Source organism: Nelusetta ayraudi, unplaced genomic scaffold (genome assembly GCF_046127955.1).
Source record: "Nelusetta ayraudi isolate G7.1 ecotype Tasmania unplaced genomic scaffold, CSIRO-AGI_Nayr_v1 ptg000128l, whole genome shotgun sequence".
Taxonomy (NCBI): Eukaryota; Metazoa; Chordata; class Actinopteri; order Tetraodontiformes; family Monacanthidae; genus Nelusetta; species Nelusetta ayraudi.
Window position 1 is genome coordinate 806,662 of NW_027466178.1, and position 20,402 is coordinate 827,063.

The 20,402-nt window shown below is 44.6% G+C and overlaps 2 protein-coding genes across 3 annotated transcripts; both read right to left on the reverse strand.

Moving 5' to 3' along the window:
* Positions 1 to 5,573: 5,573 nt before the first annotated feature.
* On the reverse strand, positions 5,574 to 12,746 carry LOC142904480 (carboxypeptidase Z-like). 2 transcript variants are annotated; one of them, XM_076050598.1, is made up of 12 exons: positions 12,581 to 12,597; positions 11,987 to 12,101; positions 11,559 to 11,588; positions 10,733 to 11,107; positions 9,175 to 9,402; positions 8,852 to 9,090; positions 8,059 to 8,220; positions 7,809 to 7,967; positions 7,126 to 7,261; positions 6,870 to 7,009; positions 6,504 to 6,603; positions 5,574 to 6,092 (listed from the first exon to the last, which is right to left on the reverse strand). In XM_076050598.1, the coding sequence occupies exons 2-12, from the start codon at positions 12,063 to 12,065 to the stop codon at positions 5,743 to 5,745; spliced, it is 1,998 nt and encodes a 665-aa protein (XP_075906713.1). In that variant the 5' UTR covers positions 12,066 to 12,101; positions 12,581 to 12,597; the 3' UTR covers positions 5,574 to 5,742. The 2 variants fall into 2 exon arrangements, with proteins under 2 accessions (XP_075906713.1, XP_075906714.1); XM_076050599.1 differs by lacking the exon at positions 11,559 to 11,588 and having other exon boundaries at positions 11,957 to 12,746.
* A 1,294-nt stretch (positions 12,747 to 14,040) lies between these two features.
* Positions 14,041 to 19,741, reverse strand: LOC142904451 (G-protein coupled receptor 26-like). Its single transcript, XM_076050557.1, has 3 exons — positions 17,886 to 19,741; positions 17,679 to 17,792; positions 14,041 to 16,434 (listed from the first exon to the last, which is right to left on the reverse strand). The coding sequence occupies exons 1-3, from the start codon at positions 18,554 to 18,556 to the stop codon at positions 16,194 to 16,196; spliced, it is 1,026 nt and encodes a 341-aa protein (XP_075906672.1). The 5' UTR covers positions 18,557 to 19,741; the 3' UTR covers positions 14,041 to 16,193.
* Positions 19,742 to 20,402: the final 661 nt, after the last annotated feature.

The window sequence follows — 20,402 nt, forward strand, 5'->3', positions numbered from 1 at the left end:
ACAAATAAACACAAAAATAAGTGATTTAATTTCACACTTAAATTCATTCAGTGGCTCCATCGCGCTCAAACTAATGGTGCTTTAGATAAATAATTGGCTAGACCCTAAACCCCTAAAATTAAACTACTGTAAACACAAAGTAGTTGATTCAATACCCATCTTGGAGGATTTGTTTTTATTGTCCAACTGCTGTTGCAGTTGTTCTGTCATCTATAATTTATCTTCTGTTGCAAGTAGGTTGACGAAGCCATCTTGAGAGTTTCACTCTGAATGGAGCCAAGTGTTCCTACAGAATGTTTCTCAGGCACAAAATTCCCTAAATGTACGAGGATTAAACGTGGCGGGGATTTAAGCCACAGAAATTATACACACCTACGCTGTGATGATTCACTACCAGGGGCACAAACAGTGACATTTCACCACTAAACAAGTCTGTGAGCCTTAGACCGAGACCAGACCAGATTAGAACAAACAGTCTTGAACACTGAGGTGTGCGTGCGTGCGTGCGTGCGTGTGTGGCACCACATGGGACTCAGCAGATGTATCAGCTTTGGTGTCGTCACCAATGCAATTTGCTTTATTTTGTGTATTTCACTTCATGTGAAATACACAAAATAAAGCAAATAAAGCTGCATAATTGTTGTAGATAGGACAAGAGCACACAAGATAACACAGTACACTGCAATATTTTCGCTAACTTTTTGTGATTAATATTACCATATTACCGGTAAGTGGGGCGTCACAGATGAAGCTGCACCTGGCGGGCTGCTAAGAGGAGCCGCAGCTCCTTCAGGCTGCTTAAACAGTGTTGAGGGCTGATTGGATCAAACCATGTCTGTTCTCCTCTGAGGGGGGCTGATCCTTAACCTCATTTTGACTTGTTGGATGTAAATTTAGCCAATTACTTTGACTGTCCATTATTTTTCTTCTTAGTTCCCAGAACAAACATTGACATGTTGGTTTTTCTTTTGTTTCTGCAAATATTCTGTCCTAATGTGTCTTAATGGCCTGATCTGAAGTCTGCTGCCCTGTGTTCCAGTTAACGTTAGTCGTACGATTACTTTGGACATGTTTTTCTCTCATGGCTCATTCTAATGGCTGAAATTTTTTTTTTTTTTTTATTGAAGAAATGCCAGTGTTTAGTCCCTGACCAGGACGCTGGTTGTTGAACTGGGAAGACCCGACACTCTGCAAACTGAAGTTCTTTGAGTCAGAGAGGAGCCTGAACTGTGGCAGACAAGTGAAACGCAACACCTGAAAACGTTCCAAAATATTCCTGACTTTTTCTGACACCCAGCATTCTGCTCCGTGTGGGAAAGTCCATATGTTAATATTCATAGAATGGAGCTGCTCCAGGTGCTGTCAGTCCCTGAAGGCACATGCTCAATCAAACAGGCTCCAGGATCTTCTCACCATATGATCTGAAGTCTCCCCGCAGTAACATGTTGTTTTGATGCTTCGTCCTCCACCAGACCAGCTCGGACCGCCCCGGACCGCCCCGGACCCCCTCCCCCGGTCTCCCTCGGACCCACCCGGACCACAGCAAGCTGACTGGATGCAGCTCATCATGTGTGCAGGCAACAAATCAGACTGCACTCTATCAGACAGTGTGATGAAGGCCAGGTAAAGGAAATCTCTTCTGTATTGGTGTAAATAATACAATTTCCAAAGTGAGCAGACTTGGTCTGGACATTAATATTGTTAAAATTTTTCTCCAAAATAAATGGCACACGTGCATCATATCTAGAACAGGAATTCAGCCATTTACATTTTTGTGGTCATATTTTCCATTTCTGGTGCCTTGTATTCCATCAAACTGGAGCTTTATTCTAAGCAGCTTCAGCTTCACTGACCTCCAAGCAGTGTCTTGCAGATGCTGAGTTTTATCGCACTGTGTGGCCTTCATTTGGTTCCATCGCCATAAAAACAGGAAGTGGTTGCAGACGTGTCTTCTCATCACGTCCTGTCAGTGTCAACTTCATATGTCCTTGCCTGGCCATTTTCCACGCACCAATCCTGACTCTCATCAACATCGCCCTCTGCTGGCAATGATAAGTTGTAGCTCCTTTGTGCTGTGTCCCAGTCCAGAATCACTTTCCTGTTCAATGGCATCAGAATTAATCTTTCACCCTTTATTGATAGGATGGTGCCCTCCTTATTATTCATTTCCTTCCCAAAGGTAATCGCTTCATTGCATCCAGTGTGTTCTCCTCTTTTTTCTTTGCCCGGAATCTCTGTCAATCTCTGTCAGTCGTGCATTTGCTCCATGAGAAACTTCTGTCTCTTGAGAAGAATTAGACAAGACACAACCGTGTGTTCAGACTAAGCAATAAATCATCATCTGGTTGCCAGATTAACAACAACTAATACATCATATTGTCCAGTCTGCTTGGCTCCAGTTACAGGAAACTTCGGTGGGAAGATTGTTACAGCGCAAAACTAAAAACAGTGACGGTGTGATGTAGCAGTTCTACATGATTTACTGAACATGTGTGTTCCATTTGCACTTTTCTGAAGCTGAATCCATCTGAAATCAGTGCATAACTTTAATAAACATTCTATCTATCTGTATCTATCAACAATCAACTGTGTTTTATTTACTCTACATACAGTTTAAATAATCATCTTCAGAATGCCAACAGCATATATATGTATGTATGTGTATATATATATATATGTATATATATATATATATATATATATATATATATATATATATATATATATATATATATATATGTATATATATATATATATATATATATATATATATATATATACATATATATATATACAGTATATACAGTATATAGCCCTTTACAAACTTACAAACTTACCTTTCAAGAAAATAAGATAAGTGCAAGTGCAATAGACACTTAACTTTATTCTTGATACAAACTCACGTGGATTTCCATAGAGTGTGTGTTCAAAACCGTAATCTATGTAGCAGCAGGCAATACCATTGCTCAACCCATTCACCACAACTGCATACTGGCTGCGTAGAGTAGGCTATGAATCAGGATTGCTTGTTCTTATTTTCAGCTTTATTTATTGAACTCCTTTGTAAAAATCCATCCATCCTGCACTTTATTGATTGTTGTGTAAAACAATATGTTAAATTAAAAGATTTCAATACAATCTAAACATTCATCTTATTTCTATTGGTAACAAAGCAGTTCAAACTATGTGAACCATATACTTTTTGAAACCTATTTTAAGTTATGATTTACCACTACTGGCGAGCCACTGGCCTGTGATGGTCATGGCCCCGAGCACTGCGGGAGGCAGGCCTCTTTTATTTTTTCTGAATGAAAGTTGCCAACACTAAAGCAGAAAAAAAGCAATGACGCTTAACACTTCATAATAGAGAGTCTGTGCTGCCCCCTGTTGCATGGGAAAGACTGTACACACGGATTAAATCTCCTGTGTGATCATCCAGCGTGGTGGCGGCGCACCAGAGCGTCACACGAAGATAAATTAAAACAAACGAACACGATCAAAGGTAGAAAGGAACTGGGCAACAAACATCAGCCCTGCACGGAGGCTGCGGGTCAAATGAAAGCCTATGCGGCCTGATTGGACTGTGACCTTTGACCATCACGCTGGAGAAAATCACCCCAAATACACCAACAGAGAGAAGAAGAAAAGCACAGCAGCTCAACAATTCTATATGTACCACCCAGGATCCTGACGTTAGCGGTCAGTCAACCCAGTGCGGCCTCCTCTTGCTTTCAAAAGGAAGTGACTTTTCCTCAAAGCAGCAGCTGTTTGCCCCATTGTAACACACTGTTGTGGGTTTGGGACCCCGGCACTATTAGAGTGGAATCACCTTAACCCACTTGGACCTGCCTTTGTTGCAGCGGAGGGGTTTTCTGCCAGAACCATCGGTGGCGTTTTGGAAACACTCACGCTCGACCGCTCCCATTATCCCTGCTTCACGTGTTTTCCACCAGCCGTGTTTCTTCAGGGGTCTGTAACAAAGAAAAGTGGCTTATTATCACCCAGCAGAAAGCTTGTCTGCACATGTACGATTGGTTAATTGCCGCCACGTAACGAGCACGGCGAATTGGACTTGACATTGAGCCATTACTAGGAAATGTAGTTGGGGTTTGGCGAGGTTGAGTGCTCGGTTCTTGGAAGGAGTGAAAAAAAGGAAGTTTTCCAAATATGCAGAGGAGAGCGTGATGTTTGATCTTAGACTTTTCTCATGGTTGTGAATTGATCCAGACAAAAGAACTGGATGAATTTACAAGTCCGAAACAGGATCCCTTTGATTTAAGATCAATTAGAATTTATTTTGGATGATTTTCTAGGAAGAAGTGATTGGGTCATAAAATTTAAGTAAATTAAAATCCGAGTTCATTTGTTGCACAAAAAACTGATTGTTGTTAGATTGTTAATGGGCAACTCTAAGTTGTCTGTCAGTGTGAATAGCAGTCTGTCTGTCTGTCTGTCTGTCTTGGCCCTTTCAACAAGCTCTACATGGAGTTGCACAAATTGTGAAAAAGAGTCGCATCCAACTTAAAGTTCGAGGGAGCAATAATCTTCTGGGACGTCAGTAAAGTATAAGATGATTTTATTTATTCTATCCTCTTTGTTAGTTCCAGTATTCGACTCGTGTCAATTCCCACAATACTGACTGTCATGACACATCCACGTCACACATCCATTATAAACCCTGATATGGTAAATACTAGTAAAGTTAAAAAAATAAAAAATAAAAAAAAATAAACAGTGATATGCTAACTTTAGGAAATTGATCATCTCAGTAGAGTGAAGAAGTCAGGTGGCTCCTGCTGGGACGTCGTGGTGGCTCCAGCCTCTCCACTGAGTGGTCATCAAAAGTCATGCTTACTGATCTACATGTTCAAGCTCCTTTGACAGGACCTGGGCCACTGAGCTGGAGTGAGGAGGGGGCGGTACTCACCTCCTGGCCAGCAGGGCGGCGCTGACACTAAGTGGCTGTGGCAGCTCAGGGCGACTCCACGCTCCGTTCTCAGCCCTGGCTGGGAACTTGTGACCTGGCCGAGGCTCGGGAGTGAGGCGGGTCCAAGGGAAAGCAAACAGGGTCCTTCACGCGTGGGACTTTCAAATGCAAGCACTGAAAAGCATGTGACAAGTGGGGCAGAAGGAGGGGCCACTGTTTAACCTGGGAGGGAGTTTGGTTTGGTTTAATCCCACCACTGACATCTCACTGCACATGCACCTGAAATATTGAAAGTTTCCTTTCGGCTCTTCACTAAGACGGCCTGTCCGCCCTGACTCCTGCCAGTTCTTCACACTAACAGACCATATACGACATTAAATTGCATGAACCACTCAGTAGCACTCAATTCTTGACTTACCTGTATTAAATGAATGAAACGGTTGCTTAAAATATTATTATTATCATTATTATTATCATTAATCAGCCAGAAAGTTGATTGAGTCTGCCCACTGGTGATTTTATAGTAGTATTACATCCCAAAAACACAATTGTTGAATGAAAATTGTATAATGCATAGGTCTTTTGCCTTTTATATATACACATCATTTAAAATCATTCAATCAATCAATCAATCAAGCTGGGACTCTCAATATAAAAGCTCTTTTATTTCTGCGATAAAATGTCTCAAACAACCTTTTTCTTGTAAAACAGGCAACAATCAAGGCTTGTCAAGCTTATACAGCAAATACAGCCTGAAGCTAATGTGAAGGCCAGCCAACCAGCAGTGAATCAACATGTATCTCCCAGAAGGAGCTCTAATAGTGCTTGAGCAGCCATGTTGGTGCAGGGCTTCCAGCTGTGATGAAGTACTTCCACCACCAGGGCTTCTCCGTCCTCTCCACGTTGTCGCTACTCTGGCTGGCCATCAGTGTGTAGCGATGGTACTGGTTGTAGGGGTCGAAGCGCTGGTGGGAGTCGGCGGTCGGCGAGCTCTCGTTCAGCCCTCTGGAGTCGGGATCTCGCTGGAGGACAAAGTCCACGCGGCCGGTGTGGCGCATGTGAGGGGGCAGGCGCACTCTCTTGGAGGCTTTGGTGTATCCTGGAGCCCATGCGCTCACGATGTAGGTCCCAGGAGTGAGGAGGCGCCAGTAGTCTCCACCGTCAGCTGCACAGGAGGAAGAAATGAATTGACGTCATAGCACCAAGGAGAAGGAACATCCTGATTCCCACCGGAGGCTGGATAACTGACTCAGGCTGCATTCACCTCAAATAGAATAGAATAGAATAGAGTACAATAAAGTTGAATAGAATATAACATCTTAACCAACCAATAGGAAAACAGATATTAGCTTGATTAAAAAAACAAAAAAAAAAACAAGATGTGTTGCTGTGAAACTTAACAGTACAACTGGCAGGAGAAAAACTTTGTTTGTTTCAAAACAAATCAGGCTAAACTGATGAAATTCTGTCTTCTCCCAGTTTTTATCCCTTAAAATACATCCAACTCTGTCTGTGAGTGATATTAATCCAACATAATCTGAACTAAACAATAGCTAGAAGCCGTGAGTCTTGTCACCTGTGGTGATGTTGTGTCGTATTCCTCTCACCGACACCAGGGCTCCTTTGATGGCGTTTCCCTCCCCGTCCATCACGATGCCTTTGATGCCGCGATGGACCTGGATGAAAAGACCAAAGACAAGTAAGAAAAGACGTATATCACCATGAGAAATACACAGAAAACTGATCCCAGCGATAAACAGTTCTTTAAAAGTTTACTGGGACTACAGCAGCAGAAAACGGTAAATAACCAACATCACTTTTGTTTGAGCCAAACCAGGGGTCATTCGGGACCTTTTCCAGTGGTTCTACGACGCATAGCTGCGTATCACGTAGAGAGACTCCACCACTGGGGATCCTACAATCACAACACAAAGCTTCTCACGGCTTCCATGAAGGTGATGAGAGCCTGGTGGTTTTCATGCCAGGCCAGGTGGAGTTCCTCCTGCGGAGGGAAGCGATCGCAGCCCACCTCCACCGTCACCTCAAAACAGTTGGTGTGCAGGTAGTTGAAGTCCTGCATGCCTGGCACAGAGTGGGGAGAGAAAAGAACCGCGATTGCAGCTTTCATCACAGTTTGTGGTCTTTGGTGACCTCTAGTGGCTCTATCATATACGTCGGCGTTGGTGAAATGGATTTACTGCCTGAGATGCTGGACCACAGAGCTCCGTTGATGATGCCTTTCTGGCTGTGGCTCCGCGACGATCCACACCGGGCGTTTTCATTGGACATGGTCTCATGGGCATTTGCATATGAAGCCGCCAGGAACTTGAACACCTGAAGAAGACCAACAGAGTGAGTGCAGAGTCAAACTGACAACTTTTTCTTTGATGTTTCTTATTACAAAGGTTTTTTACAAAGGTTAACATGATGCCATTTCCAATACTTACATTTTAAGATTTGGTTAACTCAAAACTGGTGCACGGCAATTTAATGCAACACTGTGCTAGTCTCGCACAGGCATGGGCCGTTAAGCTTCTTAATCCAGGCCACTGAACTTGAAGAAATTATATTCATAGTAATTCATAAAATAGCTGTATTTCATCCATTTGTTCAGTGTTTTCAGAGTCCTTTCAATAAAGAGCTACGTACTGTGGAGCTTAAAAACACTGATTTAATTTTCATTCAATCCAATTGAAATTGAAGCAACGTGTTTTCTTCATACACTATGATATATTTTGTCCTTTTATGAGGTGGGTCACCAAAACACACCCTCCATCTGCTCCTGCTCTGGCTCCGCTGTCACATTTTACAACCCATTGTGGCCCACCAGTCACAAAGTTTTCCCCCTGCTGGTCCAGAGGAGAAGCAACAGGCTGCTCACCTTGTCATCTGGCGTGGGGGAGAAGAAGCTGCGCTCCAGCGGGTGCTTTGACAGGTCGTAGGGGTAGGACACCACCAGGTCTCCGCCGTGGAGGTTTGCAGAGAGCACAAACGGGACGGAGCGGATCCATTTCATCACAGCATACGTCTCCGGCGCCACCTGCAGGCTCGGTAGATCCGCAGAAATCAGGACATGGCTGCGTTTTAGAGTTTAGTGTGAGGAAGCGTGTGGATGAGGGGTCACTCTGTACCTTACCAAACCAGTAATGGTCTGGGATGGGGATGTGGTCCGTGGTGTAGCCCTTCTGTCTGCGCCGGTTGTACACGATGGTGGTCAGATCAGGGAAGTTCCTGTTCAGGTCGACGTTCTGAGCGTTGGTTCGGCCAACGTTGGACGACCCGTATCTCTGACCCTGCACACGCAACAGTCATGACAGCAGTTAGCCTGTTAGCTGTGAGTGGTTCTGCTATCTGAGGAATGATGAAGCAGGTGGGGACAATGTGTGAATGTGCACACTCAAAAGAAACTAAGCCATTGTTCGTGTAAACGTTAACGTATACCATAAATTACATGACTCGGCTACCATTTTGGGATCATGATGAAAAATGTGTACCAAATATATATGCTAAGATACAAAAATAAACTTGATTAGCATTTATTGAGATCCTGACTGGTCTAGATTGTTAATGACTTTCAGAGGAATGTGTTTTTTCTCTTATTTTTGCATTGTTTCCCCCATAAAGACCTCGCTGAGTCTGTGTGGTCATGAAAACTGATGGCGTATCTACCCCTGCTTCTACTTCCAGCAAATTAACCAACTATAAAGTTAGCAAGACTTGGTATCAAAGGATCCTTTATTATGAGGCACAACTTTAAAATCTGAAAACGGTAAAGGGAGCGTTTAACAGTTTCTGTTTTGATTGACACTAACTTCTTTTTTTATTTCGACGTGTTCACAATGAATATATGGCTCAACTGATTTTTCTCTTTTCTTTTTCTAAACTGTATCTTTGAGGCCCCATCTGGTTCCCCATGCTGCTGACCTCCATGTCGTCCTCATCGTATCCATAGTTGCTGTCCGCCAGTGCAGCCATGGCCATCTCGTAGCCGTCGGGGTTCATGGAGGGCAGGATGTGGATGCGGGTGGTGTTGATGAGGCTCTGAATGCGCTCATCTCCAATCAGGTACTCGGAGCACAGGTACTGAGCCAGATAGATCAGCAGCTGGCGACCCAAGACCTCATTCCCGTGAATGTTGCCAATGTACTTGATCTCAGGCTCAACTGCAGATCACATTCACAGCGATGGGTGTTTATTTCTGGTGCTTGGAGAAGGAAAACAAGAACGCAGCGGCTGAGAAAACTCACGCAGTTCATGCTGGCCGGGGTTGTTGGAAAACTCGATGACAAGCAGGTCGCTGCCCTCCATGCTGCGACCGATGCTGTAGGTCCTGGCGATCTGTGGACAGCGCTCCTCCATGGCCTTCAGGAGGTTGATCATCTCAGCGTTGGACTGATAGCTGAACTTAATGGAGGTGTCTGGCTCTTCAGCCAGAGGGAGTTCCATGTAGTCGTAAGCCTCCACGTCCTGCTGGGCTGGAAAAGAAAACCAGTGACTGGCCACTTGTTCAATCCATTAAATACAACTGCTGCCTCCATCTCAGTCTATTAATAGCACATTTTAAAAGTCTGGAATGTGGAGTAGAAAACAAGAACTGTCTGGTAAGTTAATAAATCATAAAATACTTGGAGGGCGACATACTTCAAGAGACATATTGAACAAGTTAAAAGTCTGTCATTATTTTCACAACTAAGACTCCCAACCACAAACTTAACTGTCAAATGAATCAGCTCACAAGTTCATCAAACATTTTGTATTTAAAACTTCTGCCAAAAATGCTGTAAATAACAGCTCAAGTGAATAAGTCACTAGAGCATTGTGAAGATCTAATTTACTTTCTAGCTGATGGCGCAAAGAGGCTTTGTTTGAAACATGTTTAGTTTAGTGTTGAAAGAAAAATATTGAAAGTCAAATCTAAATGAAACAAATATTCAATGTGGATTTTTGAGGTTTTCTTAATATTTTTCAAACACAATCAGAAACTGGTATTATATACTGGTATATTTCACCATATGTGCACACTTCATAGCTGTAGCTCTAGGTCACATGACTGTAGTTCAGTACTTCACGAGTTGGGACAAATATGGGAAGGATTAGAGCTCTCCAGCCTGCAACCAGACGTCTTGGATCAATTCTCAGCACGTGACAACTTATAAAAACGGTTCTGGTCTTACATACATTTGAATAATAAAACTGCATATTAAAGACGTTTCAACTGGTAGCCTCCATCCTGTTTATTTGCCGTCACACTTCATGAAAAGATTACATCACCAGCATGTTCATACAAAATCATTTAAAACAGTTGCATGAGCCAATGAGTTGAAGGTTTTCGTTGGGCACAAAAGCGACGCATCTGATCTTCATTTTGATGTGAGACGTGTTGGAGCTACTTGCCATTTTCATCATATTTAATTATTTCGGGTTTTTTTGCTCCATTTATATACCTTTAGTTAGTATCATAATAGTTAGCATTGCTTGATAATTATTAATATTATTAATTATTATTGATAATTGTTAATGTGAATACTTATTAATTCTTCTATTTTAAGGTATCTTGTAGCTGTGGCTCACTAGGTGATCTATATATATACACAGTACAGTATATGGGTCTGCCAAGCATAGGAAGAATAAATCTTGAAAAATCTAGAAAAATTTGGACATGAAGAACAAGATCAATGAAAAGAGCAAATAGTGTGAGCGCCACGTGCCTACAGTAACTGCTCTGAGGTACCATTTGTTTTTCATGCAGCTATGACAGGAAAGGACAGGAAGTAGAAGGAGGGGAGCTTTGTCAGGATCACTCACCCTTGAGTCCCTCCAGGGGATCGTAACAGTGCTCTTGATCAGCGGAGAAGAAGCGATCACAGTTGAGGAAGTAGGGCCACTCCATGTCGATGGCCTGGAAGGCAAGGCTGCATCTTGTGCGCACGGCATCGCAGGTGGAGCGGCAGGGCAGCAGTGTCCGGTCACTCTGGCAGCGCGGCGCCAGCACGGAGCAGCCCAGCATGCGGATGTCAGGGTTGCACTCTCCTCCAAGCAGAGACTCCACCACGCTGAGGAGCAGGTACTCAGCGCTCAGCTCCGTCTCCTGGCGGCTCCTGTGGCCCAGCAGACTGGGGAACAGGGTCTGAGTGTAGGGCATGTCATCGCAGTAGGACAGCAGCACGTCGGTGCATGTTGCTGAGGCGGAGAGGGGGGGAAACCAGGTGGTTTGGAAGCACACATCAACATCAGATGATAAAAACTGCATTAAAAAAAAAAAAAAAAAAAAAAGATAACAGCCAATCAAAGTCATCAATTTCGTTTGGAGAAATGGAGCCATGCGGTGCGGTGCAGTTCATCACAGCCTCTCTGTGCTCTCTTCAATCATACTGCTCCAAACATTTCTATTATCTCCGGATATTACACTTTGAATATTTCAGTGTGTCATTGATCATCTAAAAATAAACTAAATGGTCTTATGGCTTTTGGGCCTAGTCCCATTAATGCTGCCATTTTCTGCACAGGGGAGGTTTTAGAGCTCTGGGACGTTCTGCCGGTGACATCGGTTCAATCCAAGCTTCAGATGTGAATGAAGACCTTTGTCCAAAGCAAGTTCGAAGAGAAGCAAGTGACATTTTTGAACACTTACGTTTTTCTTCCACGCTTGGCCTGCATCGTCCTGCAAAAACAAGAGCACATGTCATCGGTTGTTACTTTATCGGACACTAGATGGCAGAGTTCTCTCAATCGATCCCTCAACGTGACCTGAAGGCAACCTTCTCGAATCTTGGTCCATGAAGTATCATTTTTCAGTTTCGCAGTTTTGTACAGTTTAAGCAGAAAGTATGTTGACACTTTCACTTGTCTAGTAAGTCTATTCGATCAACATATTTTACGAATTTCTGCGGATTTAGGTTTCCAAAAGTTGCATGCAAGCAACTCGAGTATTGCAGAACCTGTCCGCGTCAATGTTCTGCGCCTGGCTCAAGCTTTTCTTTTTTTATATATATATATACACAATAACGATGAGGCAATCAATTTAAACACACTGGTAAACTGCAATAAAATGAGCTTTACCTTGCACTCGTTGGTCACAGCGCGGGCGAGCACACGCAGCATGGAGCAGTAGCAGCTGCAGCAGCAGCAGCAGCAGCATTTTGCTCTTCGATTTTATTCCGCTTCTATGTGGCACCTACACGCAGCCAAGAGGGTGTGTGTGTGTGTGTGTGTGTGTGTGTGTGTGTGTGTGTGTGTGTGTGTGTGTGTGTGTGTGTGTGTGTGTGTGTGTGTGCACAATATTACAAGTATTACGGTCAACTATCAAGCTATCAAGTTACAGGGGAAATACTTCAGCGGGACATGTGCGCAAAAGGTGCATCCCGACATTTAATGATGAACTATTTCTATGCTGTAGGCCTAGTTATTAACCTTTATAAGAATTCAGGGAGGGACCATGTTTGCAATTCTAGCCTTGGACTATATGGTAGAATGCAAAATAGCACTTTTGTTTGTTTTCAGATTTTGTAGTTAGGTTTTGAAATGTGGCAAATATTTTCCGAGCTACATGGAAGGTGGTTAGAACGAACACTAAAATGTTGCAACGTCATCCGGGGGCGTCGCAGAAACTCGACTTAATATTTCGAGATACTTGAGGAGAATAAAACAACCAACCTAACAACTCCGATCCTGTGCGTCATGTTGGTCGTCTCACCGGATGTTGCCCGGTGAAACGTACGTTCGTCACTGCTGTCAATAGTAACACTGTGGGAACTCCACTGCTGTCGGTGGTTTGAAACATCGCTGCTCCTTTCTCTGGAGGCGAATCCAACCAAATGCCAGAGGACCGGGAGGTCGCGCATCATCAACACTTTATAGCGCCGTCTGGTTTGCAAAAGGTTAATGACGTTCGTCGCAGACTTAATTGGGGCCAAAGAGCTCGGTTGCCATCTAGTGGTTGGAAATTTAAGACGTCAGCTCTGGGTCAGGGCCGTAAATCGAAACCTTTATTCGTTTGTTGGTTTATCTATTCGTGGCTACAATGTTCAGATGAGATAACAGCCAGCTAGGTTTCTTAAATGCCAAATCTGCAGAAGAGTTCGGTTGAGCAAAGAAATAAAACCCTGCATGTTATTACACACCTCCTCTCAGCAGCCTTATTGTACTCATTCAACTAAATGTACAATATTCTTTGAGTTGCACTGTTGAGAATTAGCATCACGTGAGGATGACCATTCATCAGTGAGGCAGACAAGCATTCCAGGGTTCTAATGAGAACATCCTCTGTTAGATCCTCCGGCTGTGATGAGCCAACTGAAATGAGTACCGTGAAAAATACTATGTCCTTCAGCTTAATTAAGTATATTAATTATGCAAATTATTTCGAGAAAAGGCTGGACACGAGCCCCGCGGAGAGCCATGACAACCTACTGATGATCCAGTTATTTCTGATCCAGTTTGAGTGTCTTCAGCTGCACAAGAATATTTAAAAAGAAAACTGTGAGAAGGAGTCAAAGATTGAAAGTGTTTGTCTGCTCGACCAGATTATGAATTTGACTGTGTGTTCAAAATCTCACATTTAAACATGTTGTTTTAAATGACACAGTTTTCTAACAGTTTCCTTCATTTACAATCATCCTTACACCCAATTCTTATCAATAAACGTGTGAAGCCGTTTCATTTCCTTTCTCAAAGTGTCTAAAAAAAAAATCTCCTTCAGTTTAATTATAATGAGGCACGTCCTTAAGCTTCACTTAAATGCCAAAGAAGTCAAACAGACAAAGTTAGAAAAGAGGAAAAGTTGTTGAGAAGGTGGACATCCTTTTAAACTCTCTCCGCTGACCTCGGCCTTTGAAACTCGGCCAGCTGGAACAACTGTCTTTGCTTTCATTTCAGCAGCTCAAATCATCACTTTTTTAAAACTGACCCCCACACCAGCGCAACCTTGAGCTGTGAGCATTGACTGCATGAGAGCGACAAAGATTCCTTCATGTCATTGCTGCAAATAATTACCACTAGTCTGTTTCCATGCATCGTATTAAACCAGAGCCATTACAGAGTGGGAATAAATCAGACTCTCTAATCTGCAGAGATGATCTTTGACTCGTCTTTTTAATTACACTCAGCAATAACACTGCTGCACTGGAGATTGCTCATCTGACACCAGCGTCATTTTTAACAGCATATATCTTGTGGGATATAATTAGGTCCGCTAGGCAGATGGAGGCAAGACAGTGGGATTCAAAAACAGGTGTGTGGTTGGCGCTGAACCAACATTTTTTATTTCCTCACAGGTACAAATTCACCCATCTATTTAAGTTGATAAATTGTGTCTACAATTGTACTTAACGTCAATTTACCGTTTGAATGAAAATCTAATTTGCAATATATTACCTAAAGCCATCAATTGTATATCTCTGATTTAATTTACAAACTAGAAAATTAAATGGGGGACATTTTCTTGATTTAATGGGGCTATTATGGAAACATTCATTTATTTACTAGCTTCATAACTGACAGCTTTTATTGCACAGATTGCACTAATAGCTAATCTCTCTGCCAAAAAATAGCAAGTGGCTCACAGGAGGAAAAGGTACATGTGCCAACAGTACAGACAAACTATCAGACTTTTGATGGTAAAAGCTGCTATTCTGGTACCAAACAGTCACATGTTCAAATCTGGCACAAACACAACAAGGTGTGTTTAAAGCACTTTGAAAGTGTTCCCTATGCTACATCACATCCCCTTTAAGTAGACAAAAGTTGTTTCTGTACAGTGCAAAATATAGAACATCATGTAAATATCAATACAAACATCTTCTTCAGTCAATTCTGCACAAACAAAGCACAATTGTACCGGTGTGTTTCGGCTAGAGGTGAGTTCTGTCGTGTACGTTGTGGTACAAATTAACTCGCAGACTGAAAGTTTCTAATAATGACAACAAGTCACATGAAAGGTACAACAGCCAAAGTCCTCAGTCATTGTTGTGTGTTCAAAAAGGCAGATTTGTTGGTGTTTTTGTCACTTAAAAGCCGGCTGTATTGGCTTAACCAATAACCAATAATTAAATCACTGAATACATAATAAATATTTAATTGAGTAAACAAATAAAATAACTGTAATTAAATATATGTGTCCAAATGAAAATGTAGGATTCCAAAAATTAAGTTAAAGAAAAAGCAGCAAATGCCGATACAGGATTTAATCTTAAATCTAAAATATTGTTATTTTCAGGAATGTTGCATTCTGAACTTTCTGATTTTTATTTTTCTAACCTGAATAAAAACAAACTCAATTCTTGGAGCTGTTCAGATTGTGGTTACTCTGCTTATGTGAGTGCCTGAATCAAACAACTGAAGAACTGAAATAGAGAGAGTTGAGTAAAAAACTGAACTTCTTTGGAAACAAGTTGGAAGAAAAAAAAGCTGTCTTGAAAAATGTTTTCAAGATGACGGTGATTTTTAGATTTTGTTTTTGGTCTGTCCATGGAACCTGTTGTCAGTAGAGACAAACAGAACATGACTGCCATCATGGAGCTTATTGTATCATCTTGGCTGGAGTTGAGCTGCAGCAGCTCAGCCAGACCTGGACACGGTGGATTATCTGAGGCTGACATGACACTGCAAGAGAACTCCAACAACAACGTCAACACACAACATGACAACAACACTGTGCAGCAGCTGTTCTTCCACAACACACAGGATGTCCATTCTCGCTCTCTCTCTCTCTCTCTCTCTCTCTCTCTCTCTCTCTGTCTCTCTCTCTCTCTCTGTCTCTCCCTCTCTCTCTCTCTCTCTCTCTCCTTGCTGTGTGGCAGTGGAATCTTTACAAAGTGGACGCTGGCACAAAGAAAAGGCCACTGACTCCAGTCTTTTGCTGTTGTTGGGCCTTCACTTTGAGACACAATGATGACGATGACGATGATGATGATGGTGGTGATGATGATGATATTTGTCTGTTTGATGGTATTTTTTTCTCCACCCTGGATGAATCACAGATCCTCTTGGGGACCATATGAGGCCAAAACATCCTCCGCATCTTCTCCACCCCACTCAGTCCATCCTCCCCTTCCGCCATCCATCCGTCCATCCATCCTCCCCCTCACTCTTCACTCTTCCTTGTCCCACCACCTCCCTTTTGTTTTCTGTCTCTTCAACCCTTCCACCCCTCCCTCAAAGTGTCTCCCCATCTCTTTCTTTCTGTCTGTCTCCACCCACCTCCTTTTCTTTCTCTGTTATCTCAGTTTCTTTGTTGTCCGTGGTGCGTGCACACTAGCCCTTAGCTCCATTAGCTGCTGATCCTGTGCAGGCAGTCGTGGTTGTCAGTGTCCAGAGAGCTGCTGTGTGCAGACGAGGGGTAGAGGTCTCTGCGGAGCAGCCGGTTGACCACGCTCACCAGGACCTTCTTGTACTGCTGCCGCAGGAGGGAGTAGGCAAAGGGGTCCGACGCTGCCTTGCTGTAGCTCAGGCACTTGCTGACGATCCCCCAGTGGCGGTTCACGTCCACAGAGGGCAGGAGCTCGGCCAACCTGCAGGGGGAGCCGTCGTTAGCAAGGAAGGAGGGAGGCAGCATCTGAATCAGGGGTGGGTAAACATTTTGACTGGTGGGCCACAATGAAGTTTGACAGAGGGCCCGGAACAGGAGCAGATGGATGGAGTGTTTTGGTGACCCACCTCATTGGAGAGGCCGCATATGGCCCCCGGGCCATAGTTTGCCCACGTCTGATCTAAATGGAGATGTTTGGGTGTGATTGTGGATGAAGAACAGGCGCAATGGTACAGGACAGGTGAACCAGGTGGATGTCCTGCCAAACACTTCATCCAGCTGCATCCACATATATAAATACACACAGAATGCCCATTTTCACATCTTTTTTCATGACCAAGTACACAAGGGTGTAGACAGCCTCCTATAAAAAGCCACCTGCTAAAACTGAAAAACCCACCATATGTTTACAACAACAGCAGCAGTCACAAGGAGGCCTCACAGCGTGACCAACCCCTGGCTGCTTGCGTTCACACTCACCTGGGAGAGGTATCACTTAGTGACATCACACGGGGCAAGCTTAATGTTTAAAAAAAAAAAAAAAAAAGAGCATTCATGGGGTTCTTTCATCGATCCAAATGTATTGATTAAGTTATTTCAATCCTCTCATATAATTTAAAACAGAGTGTGAAGCTGAATTCTGCTTCATTGATGTGAGCAGCTCGAGGGGCCGTGCAAACATTGACCAGGTTGTGAACTTTAGTCATCAGGGAACAGAATGGGTCAGTGCGGGAGCAGGAAGTGGTCGGTTCATCTTGCAGCGGTGGCTCAGGCTATTTCCATGCAGGGTCAGGAGGTTATGGCGACTCCCAGCCCCCCAAAACCTCTCGATCTCACACGTGCACGCACTCAAACCAGAATTGTCAACCTGATGAACTGCCAGCCACAGAGTCCTGCTGACGATGGGGTGGTGGCCCCTGAAGCAATGCCTGCTCTTTCCTCTGAGAGCTGTGGTCATCAATTCATCATAATTCACTGTATGGTGAGTGAGTGTGTGTGTGTGTGTGTGTGTGTGTGCATGTGTGCGTGCGTGTGTATGCAGGAGCAGTGTGAAAAGGATGACACAAGATAGAAATGAGCCTTCACAATGTCTGATGAATTTTTAAAAGTCAAATGAGGCGTGGCAGAACTGGGCCAGTGAATTGGACTGTATGGTGTCAGTTCTCATTCTGTGTGGGTTTTCACAGTAGTTTGACCATGAAGGTAAAGGCTTGATGTCAGACTCACCTTGTGAGGACGTAAGGACCAAAGCAGATGATGAAGGAGCCGATGAAGATGCTGATCTTTTTGGTGGCTCTCTGTTTCCTCCTCTTTTGCTCTGCTAAACACTTTTGCTTTACGCTGAAAATGATAAATGCAAGCGGAAAAATAAAGTTTCGGTTTGGTCTTTTCATAAAATTATGAGACACACCAATGTGTAAAAGAAAAAGGTACCTTGGGTGAATGTCCACCAGCAGGAAAAGAGTCTGCATGGTGATGATGTCGATGCGCTTGCAGTGGAAGCGCGCCACTTTCAGCACTTTCAGGTAGGTGAAGCACAGGATGAGCAGCGACAGCACGAAGCTGGTGGCGTGGAAGACCACGGTGAAGACGGTGAACCTGAGGCCGCCGTGGACGCCCCCGCTCGGCTGCAGGGTGCACGACGCGTACACGTCGCTGTAGTGGAGCCAGGAGAAGAGCAGCGCCGTCAGGGAGAAGGTGAAGGAGTGCAGCCACGAGTAGCACACCATGAGCAGCGCGTCCCTGTAGCGCATCTTGCTGGAGTAGCTGAGCGGGAAGACCACCGCCACCCAGCGGTCGATGCTGAGCGCCGCCATGCTTAGCATGGTGTTGGCGGTCAGGAAGGTCTCCAGGAAGCTCACCGCGTGGCACACACAGTCTCCAAAAGGCTGCTGCTTCCGGACCACCCCCACCAGGGTGGCGGGCATGTTCAGCACCGTGATGAGGATGTTGCAGCAGGACAGGTTCATGGTGAACACGCCGGGCACCTGGCGGCGGATCTCGCTGCTGCGCACCAGACACAGCAGCACCAGCGAGTTGGACAGCAGCGACACCGCCGCCACCGCCACGATCACGAGCGCCAGGAGGCTCTCGGCGAAGTCCATGTCTCACTCCGGAAGGCGCCCCCTGTGGTGTCCTGAGCTCGGTATCACAGACCTGAAGCCCGCCATGGTTCGCCCGTCCGACCAGCAGCTCCCGCCAGGAACCATCCCACTCACAGTGCCGGTGCGCACGGCAGCGCAGTCACAGAGTCCCGGCTGGCCGGAGAGCCGTCCAGCGAGCTGAACCCAGGCTCACACATCCTCCACCTCCTCCACCAGCTCCAGCATCAGCACCTCCTTCACCTCCACCAGAACCGCTATCACCTCCACTACCAGAACCAGCAGCAGCACCTCCTCCTCCACCTCCTCCTCTACTCACCTCTGCTCCTCCATCAGAGTCCCGCTGCTGAGTCTCACTCGGAGCCCGCGACCGTGCACTCCAGAGGGGCGCGTGCGTCAGACGCGGTGCGAGGGGAGCGCGCCAAGTGAGGTGCGAGCCGCGCGGGAGCTGCTTTGTCAGCGCAGCCGTAAAGTCGCTGTTCGTTTCCCGAAGCTGCCCCCCGCGCCCCTCTCCACCTCCCACCACTCCCTGTTTGTTTCTTCCTTCCGCAAACTCGCGCGCAAATCAATCCATAAGTTATTCACACGCGCGCTCCTCGTGTCGGCTGCATGAATCACACCTCCCGCCGAATCAATGTGGAGATGGAGGCAAAAGGGGCCGCGAGAAGAAGGGAACAGCCGCCCGGTGATGCGCTCGCGGGTCATTGGTGACAGTGGCGCGGCAGGTGCACGAGCGCCGCGCGCGAGAGCGCGGCTGCCAATAGATAGGTTTTCCTAAAAATGAATTATTGATGGAGCCGCGGCTGCTGCACGCGCCACCAAACACTGTGTGTGTGTGTGTGTGTGTGTGTGTGTGTGTGTGTGTGTGTGTGTGTGTGTGTGTGTGTGTGTGTGTGTGTGTGTGTGTTGTCCCTCCACGTGCTGCCGTTCAGCAGAAGACACATTTGAATAGGGCTGTGTGACTCCACGGCGCGACCAACAGTTGAAACTGTCTGAAACCTGCAACTGGAAACTAACCACGGTGAGGCACAGCTGAGGTGTTTCTGAGCTTATGTAACATCCGGTTCACAGCCACGTGTTTCCGATGAGTAGACAGACAACAGCGTCAACCTTCACCTGTGGATGATGATACCTGATGATGACAATGATACCTGCTGTCCTGCTGCTCTGCTCCAAACACATTCGATCAGCAGCAGCATAAACATACAGTATATCTAAAGCCAAAGATTCGTGTTGTTGAAAAACATGATGGTCTGTTCATCAAAGTCAGTGTTGAAATATTTATTCAGGGTATTCAGTTTTGTATGTTGGAAATACATCAAGGAATATACATTTTAATATGCCCCCCCCCCACCCCACCCCCTATTAAAACTTAAAGGAGTAATATTACTAATGATAACTGCATCAACAGATAAGAAAACATTCACTTTATTTCCTTTTTTCTTACAACAAAGTGTCAGTTTTGGCAGGCAATTATTTTGTTGATGTTTTCTAATAGTTAATAAAGCACCTGTTCAGTCAACACCCGCACTCCTGTTTGACTGGGATCCACAACAATACACTTTATAAACATGAGAAAATCTGAATTTTCCCAAATCTTGATTGATTCAGTAATCATTTTCAATGTTATCTTGGATCGATATATACATCTCAAACGGTGCTGCTCAGAAAACTAGTCAAATCACAGTGATACTGGAAGTGGTGGAACTGGAATCATTGATTGATTTGAATCCTCTCAATCCAAAACAAAACTCCGCTTGTATTGCCAATGTAACAATTTCAATACATGAGCATGAAGATGGTGGCTGGTCCAGTTTGAAGCCAGATTCCTGCTTGTTACTGACTCACA